The 16,414-nt window shown below is 41.1% G+C and overlaps 1 protein-coding gene across 3 annotated transcripts in view; it reads right to left on the bottom strand.

The window, feature by feature from the left end:
- LOC117934553 (glucosidase 2 subunit beta-like) overlaps positions 1-16,414 on the bottom strand; it is a 118,819-nt gene that overhangs the window by 33,522 nt on the left and 68,883 nt on the right. For 2 of the 3 annotated variants that reach the window (XM_034856290.1, XM_034856292.1), the window contains 2 exons: positions 5,408-5,477; positions 3,844-3,933 (listed from right to left, as the gene is read on the bottom strand). In XM_034856290.1, coding sequence (XP_034712181.1) covers positions 3,844-3,933; positions 5,408-5,477 — 160 coding nt within the window. The remainder of the gene's footprint in view (positions 1-3,843; positions 3,934-5,407; positions 5,478-16,414) is intronic. The other variant, XM_034856293.1, reaches the window with a different exon arrangement.

Genomic DNA, 16,414 nt, shown 5'->3' with positions numbered 1-16,414 from the left:
ACAGTTGGAAGTGTCACTTGTGCTGCGTGATTCTTCTCTCATCTCTGTCAAAGCATGAACCACAGTGGCGGGCGTGACTCACTGAAGTGCTGTACTTTCTAATGACACGAGAGCGGAGGCTGAGTCAATCTGACCTGACAGTCTTGCATAAATCACGGCCCTTCAATTTAAGTTGCTTTGAGGAGTGTCAACAAATCCACAGGAGGAATATTAGACTCCACTGTAGGTAGGGACTCCGCCTCTGAGAACTCATTATAGGGTGACTCCCTTCATGCTGTGCCAGGCTGTGTTGACTGAATTGCCAAGCTTATTTCTGATTCACTGGCAGAAGCCTGCCTTTTAAATCCCCGACTCATAATAAGGGCCCACCAGCACCCTAAAGACCATTTCAGGGGAAATACATGAATTTTAAAGGTGAGCTTAACAGCACGAAAAATGATATAATGTAAAAAAAATAATAATAAAAATTGTCACTCCGGGCAGGAGAAAGGTGAATTGAAGTATAGAATAAAGGCCATTAAATGATAATGCACCAGGAAAAAGCTCCCTCTCTAAGCTTTTATTCATGTTGTTTATGGTCTTTAGAGAAACTGATGAGAAGGCAATGTTGACTGTGCTACCACACAGCATTTAGCTTTTAATCTTGTCGTTAATCATTCCACTTGAAAGTGTTCAACAACAAAAGGCAGGTTTTTTTTTCCCCTCCTTTTGAAATCAAAGTAATTCTATTTTCTCCCTGGACAAACAGGAGAAGACTTCAAGCCCCAGTTTGCAGAAGTGATTCACACCATCAGGAGGCAATGCTGAAGGAATAACTTAACAAAGCGGTGCAGAAAAAAGAACCCTCCTTCGGAAATCTGAGAAGGCTCCTCAGATAGAAATGAAACACGCTTTACATTAACATGTTTGGCCTGCAGTATATAAGAGTAAACAGGAGCAAATCCAGTTTCTGTGAATCACCTGAAAAGGCAATCAGCTCTTTCTATTTCCTTGCTCCATTAGGGCTGTCTAATACACAGAGTTACTCCACACGTGTCATTTGAAACCTTTTGTTTGTCAGACCCCACAACCGCATCAGTTGAATTGCATTCAATCATTCAAACATGCACAGCTATTATTTAGATTATACACAGCGTATTAGTATAGCAAACTTTCATGGCTCCAGGCACTTTTCTCCAATATTGGCGGCAACTCAAGAAAAAAAGGGGAGAGCAATTTAATCAAAAGAGAAAGATCTACACATCAGGGAGGGCGAGTGTAAGATGGTTTGAACCGATGATCAAGAAGCTGGACAGAAAAGTGTGCGATTCTGTTCCATTATTGGCGATGAGCTGTAGCTCTGCTAGTTTGGTACTTGAGGGCATGGGAGGGAGTGTTAAAGAAAGCGTTGGTTTATGTGTCTGTCAATGTCATGTCTTTTCAGCATCAAGGTTGATGGCAAACAGTGAGGATAAAGGGGGGCAGGGAGGGAACTGGTACATTGCTGAGAGGGTGCTGGTAGGTCAAAGGACCTTCAACTGGGTTGACGCTAGTGGATATTGTGATCTTTGGCCATTTCAAGGATGAAAAATAACATGGATTGTATGATAGCAATAGGCCAGGAAAGAAAGCCAGTATGCAAGACAACAAACTGTAGTTAACATTATCCCCCTTAGTTAATGTTGGAACGCCTGTCATGACTTCCATTTTCACACAACGGCCAGCTGACTGATTTATATTAGCAGCGTTAACCTCCTTATACAATGAGGGGCGGGAAAAGGGATCTGATGGCTACATGTATAATATCGTGCTAAAAGATTGAGGCATGTCCCAAGCAAAAATTCAGCATCTGTGTAAAAGTTAACAAAAAAAAAGGAGCAGCAATATTTTTGAATTACAGTGAGCGTAGAGCTAGTTAGTCCTAGTGTTTTAATTATTTTAGGGAAATTGTAAGATCAAACTCCTATTTCATCCTACCCTATCCTGTTTAACTATTTGGACAAGGATTTGTGCTTTATTGTTCGTATTTTCAAGCCTAATGTTTTACTTTTAAGTTAATTACAATAGAAAAGGCTTTTAGAGTCAGGACTAGCCGATGTGTTAAGCGACTGTAAAGCTATCTAAGACGAAAAGTTTGGCTGGGGTTGCTGGAATATAAACTAAATACAGATATACATAAAATAGCCGGACAGCTAAAGACGCTGCTAACATTAGCATAAACTCTGGATTAATCTAACCTAATCTTACCTCTTACCCCAAAATGTAGTTAGCTAACGATAAGCTGCTTGGCCTGGGAAGAAATGCTCAGTTACAACCATGTAAGCTAGTTAGCTGGACATGCTAACATTTGCAGTTTAAATACATTCCTTTGGGTGGACTAAAAAAATAAACACCATCCTTGTGGAGAAATCTAAGCTTAACAAGCCTGGAATGCCTTGTATGATTTGCCAATCACTGTTTTACATCTGCTTATGTGCCATTAACCCGCTGTTGTTGTGACTGCTCTGGCATACTCTTTAAAAGACATCCTCCACTTCTGTTTTAACCTGTGAATTTCTTCATTTCAAGCCTTTTTGTCATTTCCAGAAGTAAAGGACGATCAATACCATAGGAGCCAGCTCTCCATCGCTACATCAATTCAATTCAATTTTCAATTCAATTTTATTTACGTAGCGCCAAATCACAACAATAGTTATCTCATTGTGCTTTTCATAAAAGAGCAAGCCCAGCCCGTCCTCTGTGTTATTTACAGAAACCCCAAAATTCCCAACAAGAGCAAGCACTAGGAAACAGAGGCAAGGAAAACTTCCTTTTGAGAGGCAGAAACCTAGAGCAGAACCATGGCTCAGGGTGGGCGGTCATCTGCCTTGACCGGTTGGGGGTGAGAGAAAGAGAGAGAGAGAGACAGAGAAAGAGAGAGAGAGAGAGAAGAGACCGAGAGAGAGAAAGAAAAAGAGAGACATGGAGAATTGTAGCAGAGGCACATCATGCCATTAAAGCATCTTGCAACCAATGTGCAATATTGTTATCTAACACTGTCTACAGTAAATGGCTGAGCTTCATTTTCCTGGCTTATGTACAAGAACGGCAACTTTCCTTTTCAGATTGTGCCTCCTAAATGGCAAACTAAGCAAACAAATCACACTGGTGTATAAGGGCATGGGAAACCACTGATTCCAAGGATGTCTAAAAAATGTATTTGCAGTGCAGATTTCAGTGCAGATCTCAGATAATTTTCTTTCAAAACTGCAACCACCCACAGACTTCTAAAGCTCCAGCTGGCAAGCAATCCTGAGAAGAACAGATTCTACCCCAGCAGGGGCCACAGGGATGCAGCGGGAGAGAGTAAAAGAAGCTCATTCTGTTGATTAAATTTAGTTGATTTAGCTGCTTGGCTTTCTCCAGGGTGACTTGGCGCTTACAAATTATCAACTTTAAATGGTGGATCATTTACTGAGATGGTTCACATTCGCTACAGATAGAATTTGTTTTAGTACAGTTGCTCAAAATAAGAACCAGCCACTGGTTAATGTATTGATTTTTGTGATGGTTCTTTAACTCTTTTTTAATTTTCTAAGCAGTGGTTTTTATGGCTATATCTGCACTGCACAGGTATTGCACAAGTAATGTTTTTTGGGGATTTCCATTACTGAGTCGACATACTTTAGCTAATAAAAACTTCATCACATCATGGGAAGTTTGTCGAAACCATAAAAATGTATTCTTCTGTCAGTGAGTTTTCATAAAACCTTATAATGACAGCGTACTCTTGTGCAACCACACATTACTAGTTTCCATATTAATGCCAGGCATAAATAAGCATATAAATGGAAAAAAAGTAATACAAATTCCATCAGTACTTACTCATATACTTTCAGCTTGTAACACTGACTGTTCAAAAACAGAAACTCCCAATCTGTTCCATAGTCTATAGCCAGCTTCTTCCGGAGATCACTGAGAAAACCAAAATGAATATATATTAGACGTTATGCACACTTTAAGCTGGATCTTTTAATAATGGAATTAAGTTATTACTGATATCTATCATGCTGCCATATTTTAGCCAGTTATACTGTATCTGAAATCACACTGTTGGTAAAGTTTAAGAAAAATAACTGCAGGCATTAGAAAAGGTTTTAAAATATGCCTTAACATAAGTTATGTAATGGCATTACTACAAAAGCAGGTTTCTGCAGCAAAACATTGCACAGATGCTCCTTTCAATCCGTGAAACAAGAGTTATTGAACGTTTCGGGTGTTGGCCGTTTGTTTTAAGTCCCTGACAAGCTGCCTTAATAACTTCTAGATGACTCTATCTGTGCTGACGATGTAGCTTTATTTTCTTTGCTGCTTTAAGTGACTTTCTTTTTGTGCGGATTAGGTGGCTCTTTAAAGCCCATTTCTATGCAGTGTCTCCAATTATCCAAGCTAGTCTGCTTTTCTTCACTAATCGCAAATAAGAGAACCAAGCCCTATCTGCACAGGCCCTTATTTCCATATTCATATCCAGAATTGCTAATGGGGTTAACAAATGTTTAGAGAGGGTGACTGTTTCCCCTGAGGTTGATATGGTAGGGGGGCGTAAGGGGGATGATTTAAGGCCAGAAAAGCAATGCAGGGTGCTAACTGTGTGAATGTAATTGTTGAAGCAGGGCTCATAACAATCATGCAAGTCAAGTAAATTTTTGTAGAAATGACCCTTTACAGCATGCTAAAGGTGTGGACTAACAAGATAAAACTTTAATTTAATTTTAAGTTCCAAAAGGTATGAAGATAAAAATGCATGGGGGGGGGTGATACCCCAACACACATACATGATGGTGAGTGATTTGACCAGGAGAAACTGAGGCAAGGTGGACAATGAAGAAATAAACCAACTGAAGTCATGTCAGTTACTTTTCCCTCTTTCAACGCATACATTAGTTGTGTGTGTGTGAGGGGGGGGGGGGGGGGGGGGGGATCTTGACCTTTTGATAACTGCCATCTCTGTGGTTGGCTCTCCTCTCCGCCTATTGTAATGAACAGTGTGCAGGCCTACAGTAGCTTTTTTCTTTACTATAATGTTTGGAAGGAATTAGAGGCTGAAAAGAACAATAGCATTAAATATAATATTATATCAAAAAAAAAATTCAGTTGAGCATTTTGAGGCTGACAGATTTTCTGGGTGGGAAAGTGGAATAGGTCTACCCACCAGAGCACAGTAGGCAACCAATAGCGTTTGTTTTTCTTCATTAAAATTTGCCTGAGGTAGACCACAGTGCAAATTCATTACAGTGCAGAAGGATAATCTATTTTAAGGCCTGGTAACATACCATGCCACCCTGCTTACAATAACAATCTGAGAAGCTAATGCAAAATGTTGAGGATCTAGCCACAAAAATGTGACAATGGAAGCTAACTTGTACTTATTTTTTTCTTTATTCCTTACCTTATTTCCATGTTGACTGTCTCATAGGCTTCTTCTACCTTCTTCAGATTGGTAGCCTCCCACTCTGCAGCTAGACAAAACAAAAGGTCACACAAATTAACAATGTGGAGTTGTTGCATCTCAACAGCTGCGTGTTGCCAAACAGTGGGCACTTAATATAGGCTGTTATATCTAGGACTGGGAAAGGAGCGAGACTGCATATAAACAGAAAAATGCTATTTCCAGGTGTGGTAACTGCCGAAAAGCCTGCAGGCTTATTAGTCTCTTTACACTGACAACTGTGTTAACCGAGACAGAGAGAAAAGACTTCAGAGGGAGTGTGAGAGATGTGCAGAGGTGGCCACAGCGATGATATGTTTGTCTCTCTTTTGACACACTAAGAGTATGACAACATGTCAGACTAGTGACTAGGAAAGTGATGTGATAGTTAAAATGAAACATAAGGGAACTGTAAGTATATGTATGACCCACAAACTTTCAAGCCACTTGATAAATTTACATACATTCACTCCCTTTTCAGCCCTATTTTCAATGACCCTTGAATGAAATATCTGGCTTTTTTTAAAGCTACAATGGAATAGATCCTTATTGTCATTGTTTAAAACATCAAAACGCAGGGGTGTGCAAAAAAACGCATATTTGAATCGCGATTCAAGCTCTACCAATTCCAAATCGATATATAGAATTCCAAAAATTGATTTATTTCTTTTTTATTATATGTCTACTGGAAACACATGACAGATAGCTGGATGGATAGATACTTTATTGATCCCAAGGGAAAATTCAAGGGTCCAGAAGTTTACAGACATTACACACACAACATTCATCATAACAGGATGTTAAACTAACAAATAAACAAATCCACATAAATAATATGGATACATACCTACACGCATACATACTGTACATACATACATACATACATACAGAAAGTAACTACATTTACATACTGTGAATTGTTTTTTGTTTTTTTAAATTAATTGTCTTTGAATTAAATCGTGATATCTTCAGAATTGTACGTCCCCTACATATTTATATACATAATGTTATTGCAAAGCTAAATGCTCCACTGTCATCACTAGCTAGTTGCTAACTTTGGCTCTCTGTCATTTAGTGTTGGGCAGGTAATGTGATGTGTAGTGTCAGTTTTTCAAAAAATTCTAACTGAAATCAGCTTCCTAATGCTGCTGGAAATCGGGGCTGTAAAACCAAACAATGAGATGAAATTTGCTAAAACGCTCTCTGTGGGTTGGTATCTACTGTGGGTTGGTATCCACTGTGGGTTATTATTTCATACTATTGGACATTAAACTTGTGTTTACAACTACACTTCTTCATATGGCATCAGATTAAGCCACTGGTTATCTGCTGTGGAGAGAGAGGCTGACACAAAAGTAAACGGAAGCATTTTATAGTGAAACGCGTGGACCGCGTTGAGGATTACACATGAACAAAGTGCCTGAAAACTTGAGGAGAGAGTGCCGACTCCAGTTTAATTGTCTAGTGCCGACAGACCTCAGGATTTACTGGAGTTTCTGGAAGTGGACAGGCTCATCTCTGTCTGCGAGGGAACTCGGAGCCGTGGCAACAGAAAGGAATTTGTACGCAGCAAGGACTGTGTGGGAAGCTGTCACAGCCCAGGTCTGAATACCAATTAGCATGTTCCTTGCATGTGGTCTCAGCTGGTTGACCATAAAGATACCCCCCCTACACAATTCCCCCAGCACCTATATCTTGCTGAACAGTGTACAGATGTGGTGTGTCCAAGAGGCAAGCTGTGATTTCCCATGCTGTTAATGGCTATTTTTATATCGCCAAGATCCCCTTAAACTCCTTCAGAAAACCACAGTCACACACACAAGAATGTTCTCTCTTGCATACTCTGATCTCCTCTCTTGCTCCATTTCTCTCTCTCTCTCTTTCACACACACACACACACACACACACACACACACACACACACGCACACACACACACACACACACACACACCCACACACCAATCATCAGGCTAAGCAAATGACAAAATCCCAAGTAGGTGACATTTGACCCCTTGCAGCAGCCAAGTCATAAATGGAGAGAGTGGTGACAGTAAAGGGGGAGCGGAGAAGCAAGAAAAAAGACAGAAAGAGTAGCTAGGCATATAAAAGTACCCAATGAAGGGAAAACAGGGCGAGTAAAGCCTCTGGACTGGATCTCTGCACCAGTCGGGCCAATATAACCTGAGGCCGATGTACAGTACACAAGAAAGGCCCTCATGCTTATGGTCTAATGACTGCAAGGATTAGATTACTGGTCTTATCGCCAATGGATGAAATGCCATTAAAATCACAGCTCAAGCCTGTTTCTTTATGTGCCCATGCTCGGTCTTTTAAATCAACATAATTGCTCATTTCAAAAATCTAAATCCTAATAATATTTAATGTTGTGCATAGGAAGAAATGCCCTTTATTATACTTAAACGTCTACAACATTCAGGGGATATTCATGTGGAAAAAGTAGGACAAATGATTTGCAGTTGAAGCTAAATTAACCAGTGGAGGACATTTTCACAAGTTTACTGTACTTTGCTTTTAGCAGTAGACGCTATCAAGAGGGTCTACAAATCACAGAGGCTGTGTACAAAAATAAATATGCCATCTTCTGTTGGAAATCTCCTGTGCATACTATACCTTGAGCCGTAGACCGGAGATGCTCTGTTTACATGCGAACAGATCAATAAGCAAGGCAATTTCTCTGCAGGCTAAGAAAAGAAACCTGGGAGTCGGTGCAATGAGCGCTGCGGCGGTGCTAACAGAACAAGGGTGATGCAGTGAGGCCACCCTTGAACCTCACACTTACACAAGCAACAGACACCTTTAGCTAGATTACGTTGACTATCAGGCGTTTGCTTTGTTGTCTGTGAAACCTGCTCTTTAATATAAAGCCTGGCAGTATGCTCAAGCTTCTTACATTGGATCCTATTCACTTTTCTTCTAAAGCTCTTTTTATTCACCTCCATCTATCAAACTCTTTTTTTCTTTTCATTTTGACTACAACATTCTCCTCTCCTTAAATTTTTTTTAGAACGAGCTCCTTGGAGTCTTCCTGTCGCCCTCACCTCCCTCTCTCCAGATTCAGTTTCCCTCCTCAATTGGCTAACTTGTTCCGACTGCAGAGTAGGGCGTGGGGAGGGCTAAAATATAGGTTGAGGATTCCTGTAATGAAATGTTTATGGCAGGTTGTAACAACGAACAAGATGCCTTTTAGACACTGTCAACAGCATTAATTGCCACCTGCTAGAATCAAACACGACCGCCCTGAGGTGCTAATTACACCTTTTTTCCCTTTAAAGAAGCTATTCAACCAAGATAATAGGGGAGGTGTTACATTATAGAAAAAAAGAAGGAATGTTTGCATTTGAAAATAAACAAAAAATGTATTTGATAAACAGAGTTAGACTTCAATTCATATATGTCTCTCTCTTTACCCATCCAAATCTCACAAATGATTTGGAAACTGCAGCACAGGCTGCTGGGAGTTGAGAGGAGGTCACTCTCATCCCCTGCATTATAGTTGTGTTAGAGTGTCTGATTATATTAAGGTTGAGTGAATAACCATAGCTGGCAGAAATAGCATCATGTTTTGAACTATCAGTGCAATTCGTAGCATTGTGACTGACTCAGTTTGTATTTTTTTTTTAATCCACATTGCAGCAACACGGCTAGAACGCACGGAAATTACGAATGGGTCCATTTACTGCACAACTGCCACTATATCAAATTGTATAAACCAATATTGAAGCACCAGTGAACACACATACTGTGATTGATTACTAATATAGAGTCAAATGTTTCAATACTGACTTATCGCGTACACATATACTGTACATATTGTATTTGACTTGTTTTGACTGAAGGTAAATCAAACAGGCCTCACTGCTCACATTGTAAACATGCATGAGGGTTAGAATTACTGCTGAAACATCAGTCGATTAACAAACCAACAAACGTTAAAGGGATTTGTCAAAATGAAGTGTCAAACATCTTAGCTTCACTAATGTTTGCACACGCTACTTTGCTCTTTTTTTCCCTACTGTGAACTAACTGGACGACAGGCTGAAATATGTACCACCAGAAACCGCGCTCGATTGCTCTTCCCTCATCCTCCATCTACCCGGATGTCTGTCACAGTAACTTGAAATTGAATTTTGTGAACTGAATGGTGAGTATATGGAGAGTTGAATTTTCATTGAGGATCAAATTGTATTGGACTTCAGTTCCAAACGAATGAATTCAGTTTCAAATGATACTACTACTACTATACAGATTCAGTTTTTTAAAAGAAATGATTCAAAGGAAACAACACAATTTCAAATGAAGTGATTTAAATTCAGTTTTTCCAGTGCAATTATTCAAGCTTAGCAATTCAAATTCAGATATAAATGATTCAAATTTAGTTTCTGGTGGCCCAGATTTCAACCCTTACTGGACTCTCTTAGAATGTATTACAGAATAAGAAAATTGCAAATTGGATATATTTTGCTTATTTTCTGACATGTTACGGACTAAGTAATGAATTTAGTAATAAAAAATGACAATATAGCACATGTAGCACATTTTAGGAAAAGCGCTAATTTACACAAACAATACCAGCAGTCCTTGCTCCGGCCCAATCCCTTAATGAGTGACTTACTTTGGTAAAACGCAGTTAAGATGTGATTACAACAGTATGCCAATCATGTTACAGCGTCAAAATGCAGATAAATGCAACAACTAAGAGTAATTACTCATATTATCAGCGTGATGCATATTCACATAAGATTTAACATTTAAACGGACAAAGGGGCCCAATGAACAGAATAAACAGTCTGTGTAGATTGAGTTCACTCCGCAACAACTGGGTGCTGTTCATGAATATGTATGATGTAACAAACGCCTCGGAGCTGACCTACTTCTGTGTCTCCTCTGCTTATGACTTGGTCCCCTTCCGGGGTAACTCTGTCATCTTGCAACATACTGTAACAGCAGGAAGGATGCAACTCTCATGTACAAATCAACATGCTCTCTTTGGATGGTTTTGTAAGTGGTGATAACCGTCTGCCGAGGCAACGTGCTCGATAGGTCACTGCGCAGCTGTTGGAGGAGTAGGGATGTGGTAATGATTGCACATTCATGGTGATACACTCGCTGCACGTGAGTTTATCATTGATGTTTCACTAAATGTAGATGTTAGGATCCAAACATCACTTTGTACTGGTTTCAAAGGGAGTCATGCATACAAATAAACAACAAATGATTGAATGTGTACTCAAGTAGTCATGTGACATGACTACTAGGAGATGCAGGAAATGGTGAAATTCGTGATGGACAAGTACGCTCAGACAAAAGAGAGCTCTCGACATAACTGGGGCTGCACACTGGAGAGTACTCGTCTGCACCATCTTACAAAATATATTTATCTGGGATCATCTTGGTATGGTGCCAAACACGGTTAGCTTCAGGAGCTGGGAAAGAAAGAAATCTATTTCAGACAACATAAGAGATAGAAAGCTGGCAGCTGCTCAAAATCAGACTTTTTTTATTTGATAAGTGAAAATGGGCTAATTTGGTGTATCCCTCAAATGGTTGCAATCCAATACATTCCTCCTGCGGCTGGGTGAAGGTGAGAGAGGGTGAGAAGCAAATCGTTTCAACCTCTCGACAAACCTAATGGAAGAAGAGAAACAATGTGCTAGTAGTTTCATTCTATAGCAAATGAATGTTTGGTACACTTTACCACCCTGCTCTTCTCTTGACTCTTCCTTTGCTCCTCCTGTCGAACTAGCACTTAAGGTGAGCACAATTATGTCTCAAGGACGCGTCACCCTCAGCCGGGGTCCGAGGTCTCGCCAAGCACCACGTTAATTGCAAAGCACTCCTGCTTAACAATTTACATCTGATTTGGAAAGTGCTGAACGGAGCCTTTAATTAACATCAGTCCTCGCCATGGTGTGTAACCCGCGGGAGCGCCAATCCCCGTGGCTTCCTACACGCTGCAGCTCTGCTGCCTCACATGCCAATTCTTTGGTTGAGTGCTGAGATGCCTTGTCTTAGAAATGCTCCCTGGTAACCCCAATGGGAACTGTGGGACATGTAAGCATTTGTATGTGGGAGACAGATTGCAATTAATGTAGAGTGCTGTCATGCCATCAGTTTTAAGTCAAGATTTTTTTTAAATAAGCCATCAATACATGGCCGGGTTGGGACAGTGGGTAGAGAAGGCGCACATGTACTTCGAGGTGTATGCCTCGACACAGAGGTCCAGGGTTCGAATTCCGACCTGTGGCAATTTCCTGCACGTCTTCACCCTCTTTCTCACCTAGGCGGAAAAGCCCCAAAAAAAATCTTTAAAAAAAAAAAATAATTAAAAAAAAAAAAGTAAGTTTAGCAAGAGAGAATTTTACCATAATATTAATGTTTAAAAATGCACAAAACATTCCAGGACGTCACTAGAATGCTAGTGACACACCCCTACTGCAGCATGCAGTGAGTCATCAAAATACTAAACAGGGAAAATCCTCACTGCACTTAAGGGAAATGCCACTGCACCTGCACCAAGATATAGCCTAAACTAGAGTTATGACAAATCTGCTTCCTGATACACATTTAACTGGCAGGATATGAGCTGGGTATAAAAATAAAGGTTGTTCCTGAGGATTGAGAAAATGGATGCAGAGTGGCAGTTAGCATCTTATGATCTGTGGCAGACATTGGGTCTGCTTGCAGTGAGTGGTTCCTGGGCAGCTCAGACTGCATCATGGCTGAAACGAGCAACGTTAGCACTGCGGACGGCATGCGCTCTGCTCGAAACAGATGAGATAGCACAAAGGACAGAGCTGACAAAAGCTAACACAGTCAGCTGCAGCTCAGCAAGGACCAACTGAAATAGGACCAGTGATGATAGCACCATGGACAGCACCAGTTTGCCCCATCTAAGTCAGCACCACGGAGAGCGCTTGCTAAGCAGGCACCAAGAAAAACAGACTACACAGAAAAGGCTGTGCTAGGAACTCCCTGAGCTGCAACTAACAACAACACAACAATGCCAGTATGAACATTCAGATCCAAGAGGTCTCTAAATCCTGTTTTTTCTTACGTCAGACAGCACATCAGACCAGAGGGCCTGGAAATTTGCTCCTAGATCGTAATAGGTCATTCGTAGAAGAGACATTGGTTGTTTAGCGCAACAATTCAGAAGAACGTCATACTGTCCATTTCTCTAGAGGAAGTGATTTCAATCCCACAGCACTCTAAGCGGAGCTATGCTAATGTCTCTCTAAATGTTTTTTTTAATTTTTTTTAGAATATGTTAGACAAATTAGAGAATTAGAAGTCAAGAGAGAGACAAGCGTGCACCCGCTTACAAACAGACATGCTGACACATACAACTGTGCAGTACGTTAACAACAAAGGAAGCCCATGAGTGTGAGAGAGGTAGCTTGTAGAACAACAGAGAATAAGGGGGAAGGGTGATATGGAGGAGGGGGAAGGGAGAGGGTGTGTGCGTGTTAGTGTTAATGTCAGCTGTTGTTGGAATAAACTGAACGTCAGTGACTGGGTAATCTAAGCAGCGCTGCTATCAGCACAGTGAGGTTGCTGCTGAGCAGCAGCGACCTCAACCAGCTTCAATGTAGGGGGTTGGTGGAAACAAGCCTGGTGACCTATGGTCTTCCCACAGGCAACAGCTCTTTGTGAATAAGCTATATATACTGTGCGTGTGTGTGGTCCTGACATACATCTCTACACTGCATCTGTCTAATCGGGGGGGGGAAGAGGGAGAGGGGAGAACGACAAGTGTGAGTAAAGTTGTCACGCTACAGCTGGCGATACACTCCGGGATAGCCCTCATCGGACCCCGGGGCATGACAGCTATATCGGTTCTGAGACCTACTCACAAACACACGCGCAACAAGACGGTGATGGCTTTGCACCTACATTTTCACAAAGAAGTCTCCATACAGTTAAGGTAGAATTGGGTGTTTTGCATGATGTACATGTTGCTGTATGTTGCGTTACTTATTAAGATTCCATTAGTGTCTACACAATGATGTAGAACTTTGGGCCATACATTACTGGTTTGTGGACCTGTAAAAACCTCAAATAAGTATTTACAATAATGTATCTAATGCTTTATAACAGTACTTTTATTATATTATTCCTACTGTAGTTATGCCAGTACAGTCCTTCACTATTCTATCTTTAGTCCTCAAAGGAGCCTTTTCATTTAAAGACAGAACCATCTGCCTCATTTACTTTTACAACCATCCCAAATCCCTACTGGGATGAGTGTGTTACCTCCCTTTCTCCTGGCAGTGTCACAATTATGATCCAAAGCTGCCTGTATGTGTACACATTTGTGTGTTTGTGTGCGTGTGTCAGGGACAAAGTGTGGACAAAACAAACGGTGAAGCCAAAACCAAACCCTCTTGTGTCAGTTAATTATTTCCAGCGCTCCAGATGCCATGGCTGACTGTATACACAGCTTAAGACTTTGCTTAGGGCACTGCTTTGTGAAGCCGTGCCGGCCCTTTAAATAATATTAGAACCAAAGGCGGGGGACGGGGCTCTGGCTACCAATACTGATACAGCAGCCGCAGCCTGATGGCAATTATTCAGATGTCCACTTGCTAATTATAATAGAGGATGACAGGTGCCCAAAACAATTTGAGCGCAAACTGCCTGTAAGCTTCTGCATGTAGTTGTCTCTGCTCATGAGTGGAGATAAAGATAGCCTAGCCAATGTCTCGTCAAACAAACGTCTCTTTTACTTCTCAGCTGGGTTTGGCTGCACTTGATTGTTTCTGATTGGCATGTTGTTACTGAGATGCTGCATGTTGGTGGTTTCACTAGTTACCTGAAGCGGTTTGTAGTAGATCTGGGAGGAAGGACGGGGATAGGACAGGAAGGCAGACTTTACATTTCTGAATGAATTGTATTGTTCCGAACAAAACATTTTGAAATGACATATCTGGAGTGAGTGACAATGTCTTAAAACATGTCTGAAGGAGATATTTAATAGAGCGTCAAAGAATAATCAACTAATCGATTACTTTTCAACTATTACATGACTCACCAACCGTTTTGATAATTGACTTACCAGGTGAAGCCTTTTTTTTTGTAGCAAAAATTCAGCTTTTTTAGAATTTTGCTTTTCCAATTTCTGTTTTGTTTTTAATGTATGCTAGTATTGTTTATTATGGATTTTTGGTTTGGAAAAGGACTGGTGGTGGAGCCTATGTTTTGGTGAGGCTGCATCATTGTGTACTGCAGCAGACCTAAAGGGGTTATATTCTACTGACTAACTATTATTTCCATTATATATTAATTGGCTTGTGTGGCGTTACACATGTAAAATATATAAAAACGACAATGTATAAAAAAAACATACAGGCTACATTTAGTGCACACACATTATAGGCTCCGTAAAGTTCAGCTAACGCAATGGCAGCATTAGCGCTCGGAGTGATGTAAACACTGAGTATAAACACAGCTGTGAATTGGTGTGTAATGTAGAATGATCGGCATGTAACAGTTACAAACTCCACCAGCGGTTAGAAGTAATTGGATAAAAGCACCCCATTTCCGCATCAGTCAGTGTCTGTGTTAACACAGCCCACCTCCACGAGTGGACTCCGACAGAGCACCATCTGCTCAGAAGGCTAGCAGGCCCGGTAGCTGGAGACCGGTACACTGTTGTTCAGCCATGTTTCCATGTAAAGGCCGCTTCCGGCCACTTTTCTTTATGGAAAAGTCCTGATCGAATCCATCTGCTTTCTACTCATACCCCAAAAGCCTTTTTACTGCCACATACCCAGCAACATTTAACATACATAAAAGAGACAGACAGACAGACAGACAGACAGACACGGCTATCCGCCTAGAAGCTGAGGGGAGACATTGAGCCTTCCCATGGGACTGAGCAAAGCGAGGGAGGAGCCAGTAGGAGGTAGAGGGTGTATCCAATCACTGAAATCAAGGCAGTTGACTGGTGAATAATGAATATAAATTGAATGCTCTTCGCTAACGTTGCCGTGCGTGGCTGCATTGAGTGGGTGTGTGAGCCGATGCACAGCTGTTGACGTGTTGGGCGATTGTGGGGTGTGTTTATACACACTTAAGACAGGACTGTATTACTGTCTGTCATTTAGTCTGCTTCTCTCCTTTATTGCACTGTGTGTGTTTGTGTGTGTGTGTGTGTGTGTGTGTGTGTGTGTGTGTGTATGTGTGTGTGTAGCCTATTGACATCCTCTACTGTGACCCTCTGACTCGTGACAACTCCAATCAGCAGGACGAGAGGGAGGCGAAGGGAGGGTGCGAGTTCACAGCAAACGGTTATGATGATGCGTGTCTCTATGAGAGGAAGAAGAGGTGTGTGTGTGTGTGTGTGTGTGTGTGTGTGTGTGTGTGTGTGTGTGTGTGTGTGTGTGTGTGTGTGTGTGTGTGAGGGAGCGAGAGACCGAGAGCTCTGCATGCAAATTGTTGCAATCCACGAATGAAAGTTCACAAGAGGAGGAAAGAAAGCTTGCTTTTCATATGATGAATTATTTTGTATCCATGAAATATAATGCAAATGAAAACATGCAAGTCTAAATCTATGTATTACCATAAGTAATTAAAAAAAAATACCCCACATAAGCAACACTTATCAAATGAGCAGATGTGCATAAGTCAAGGATTTTTTTTTTTAAATAATTCAAATCAGTGTAAAAACGTCTCCACCTGAAAGAGAAAAAATAAAGAGTAAGATCGCTATTTGGAGACAGAGTCACTGGCTCCGAGTGCATCATCGTACAACATGTCATCTCCTATTACGCTAGCAATTATCTATTAACACCATTGCCTGCACTGGGGTTTGTGAGAGTCACATGCCAAACAGTGTGACCTGCCATTTTCTATCAACAAGGTCCAGATTTAGATTCCACATTAGTCCCTACATGATGCCAGGCGCCTGTGTAAATGAAAGAGAGGAAAACCGTTGCACTTTGCTT

The sequence above is a fragment of the Etheostoma cragini genome, chromosome 19 (genome assembly GCF_013103735.1).
Source record: "Etheostoma cragini isolate CJK2018 chromosome 19, CSU_Ecrag_1.0, whole genome shotgun sequence".
Classification (NCBI taxonomy): Eukaryota; Metazoa; Chordata; class Actinopteri; order Perciformes; family Percidae; genus Etheostoma; species Etheostoma cragini.
Note: the sequence above shows the minus strand (reverse complement) of the source record. Positions and strands in the feature narration are given on the sequence as shown.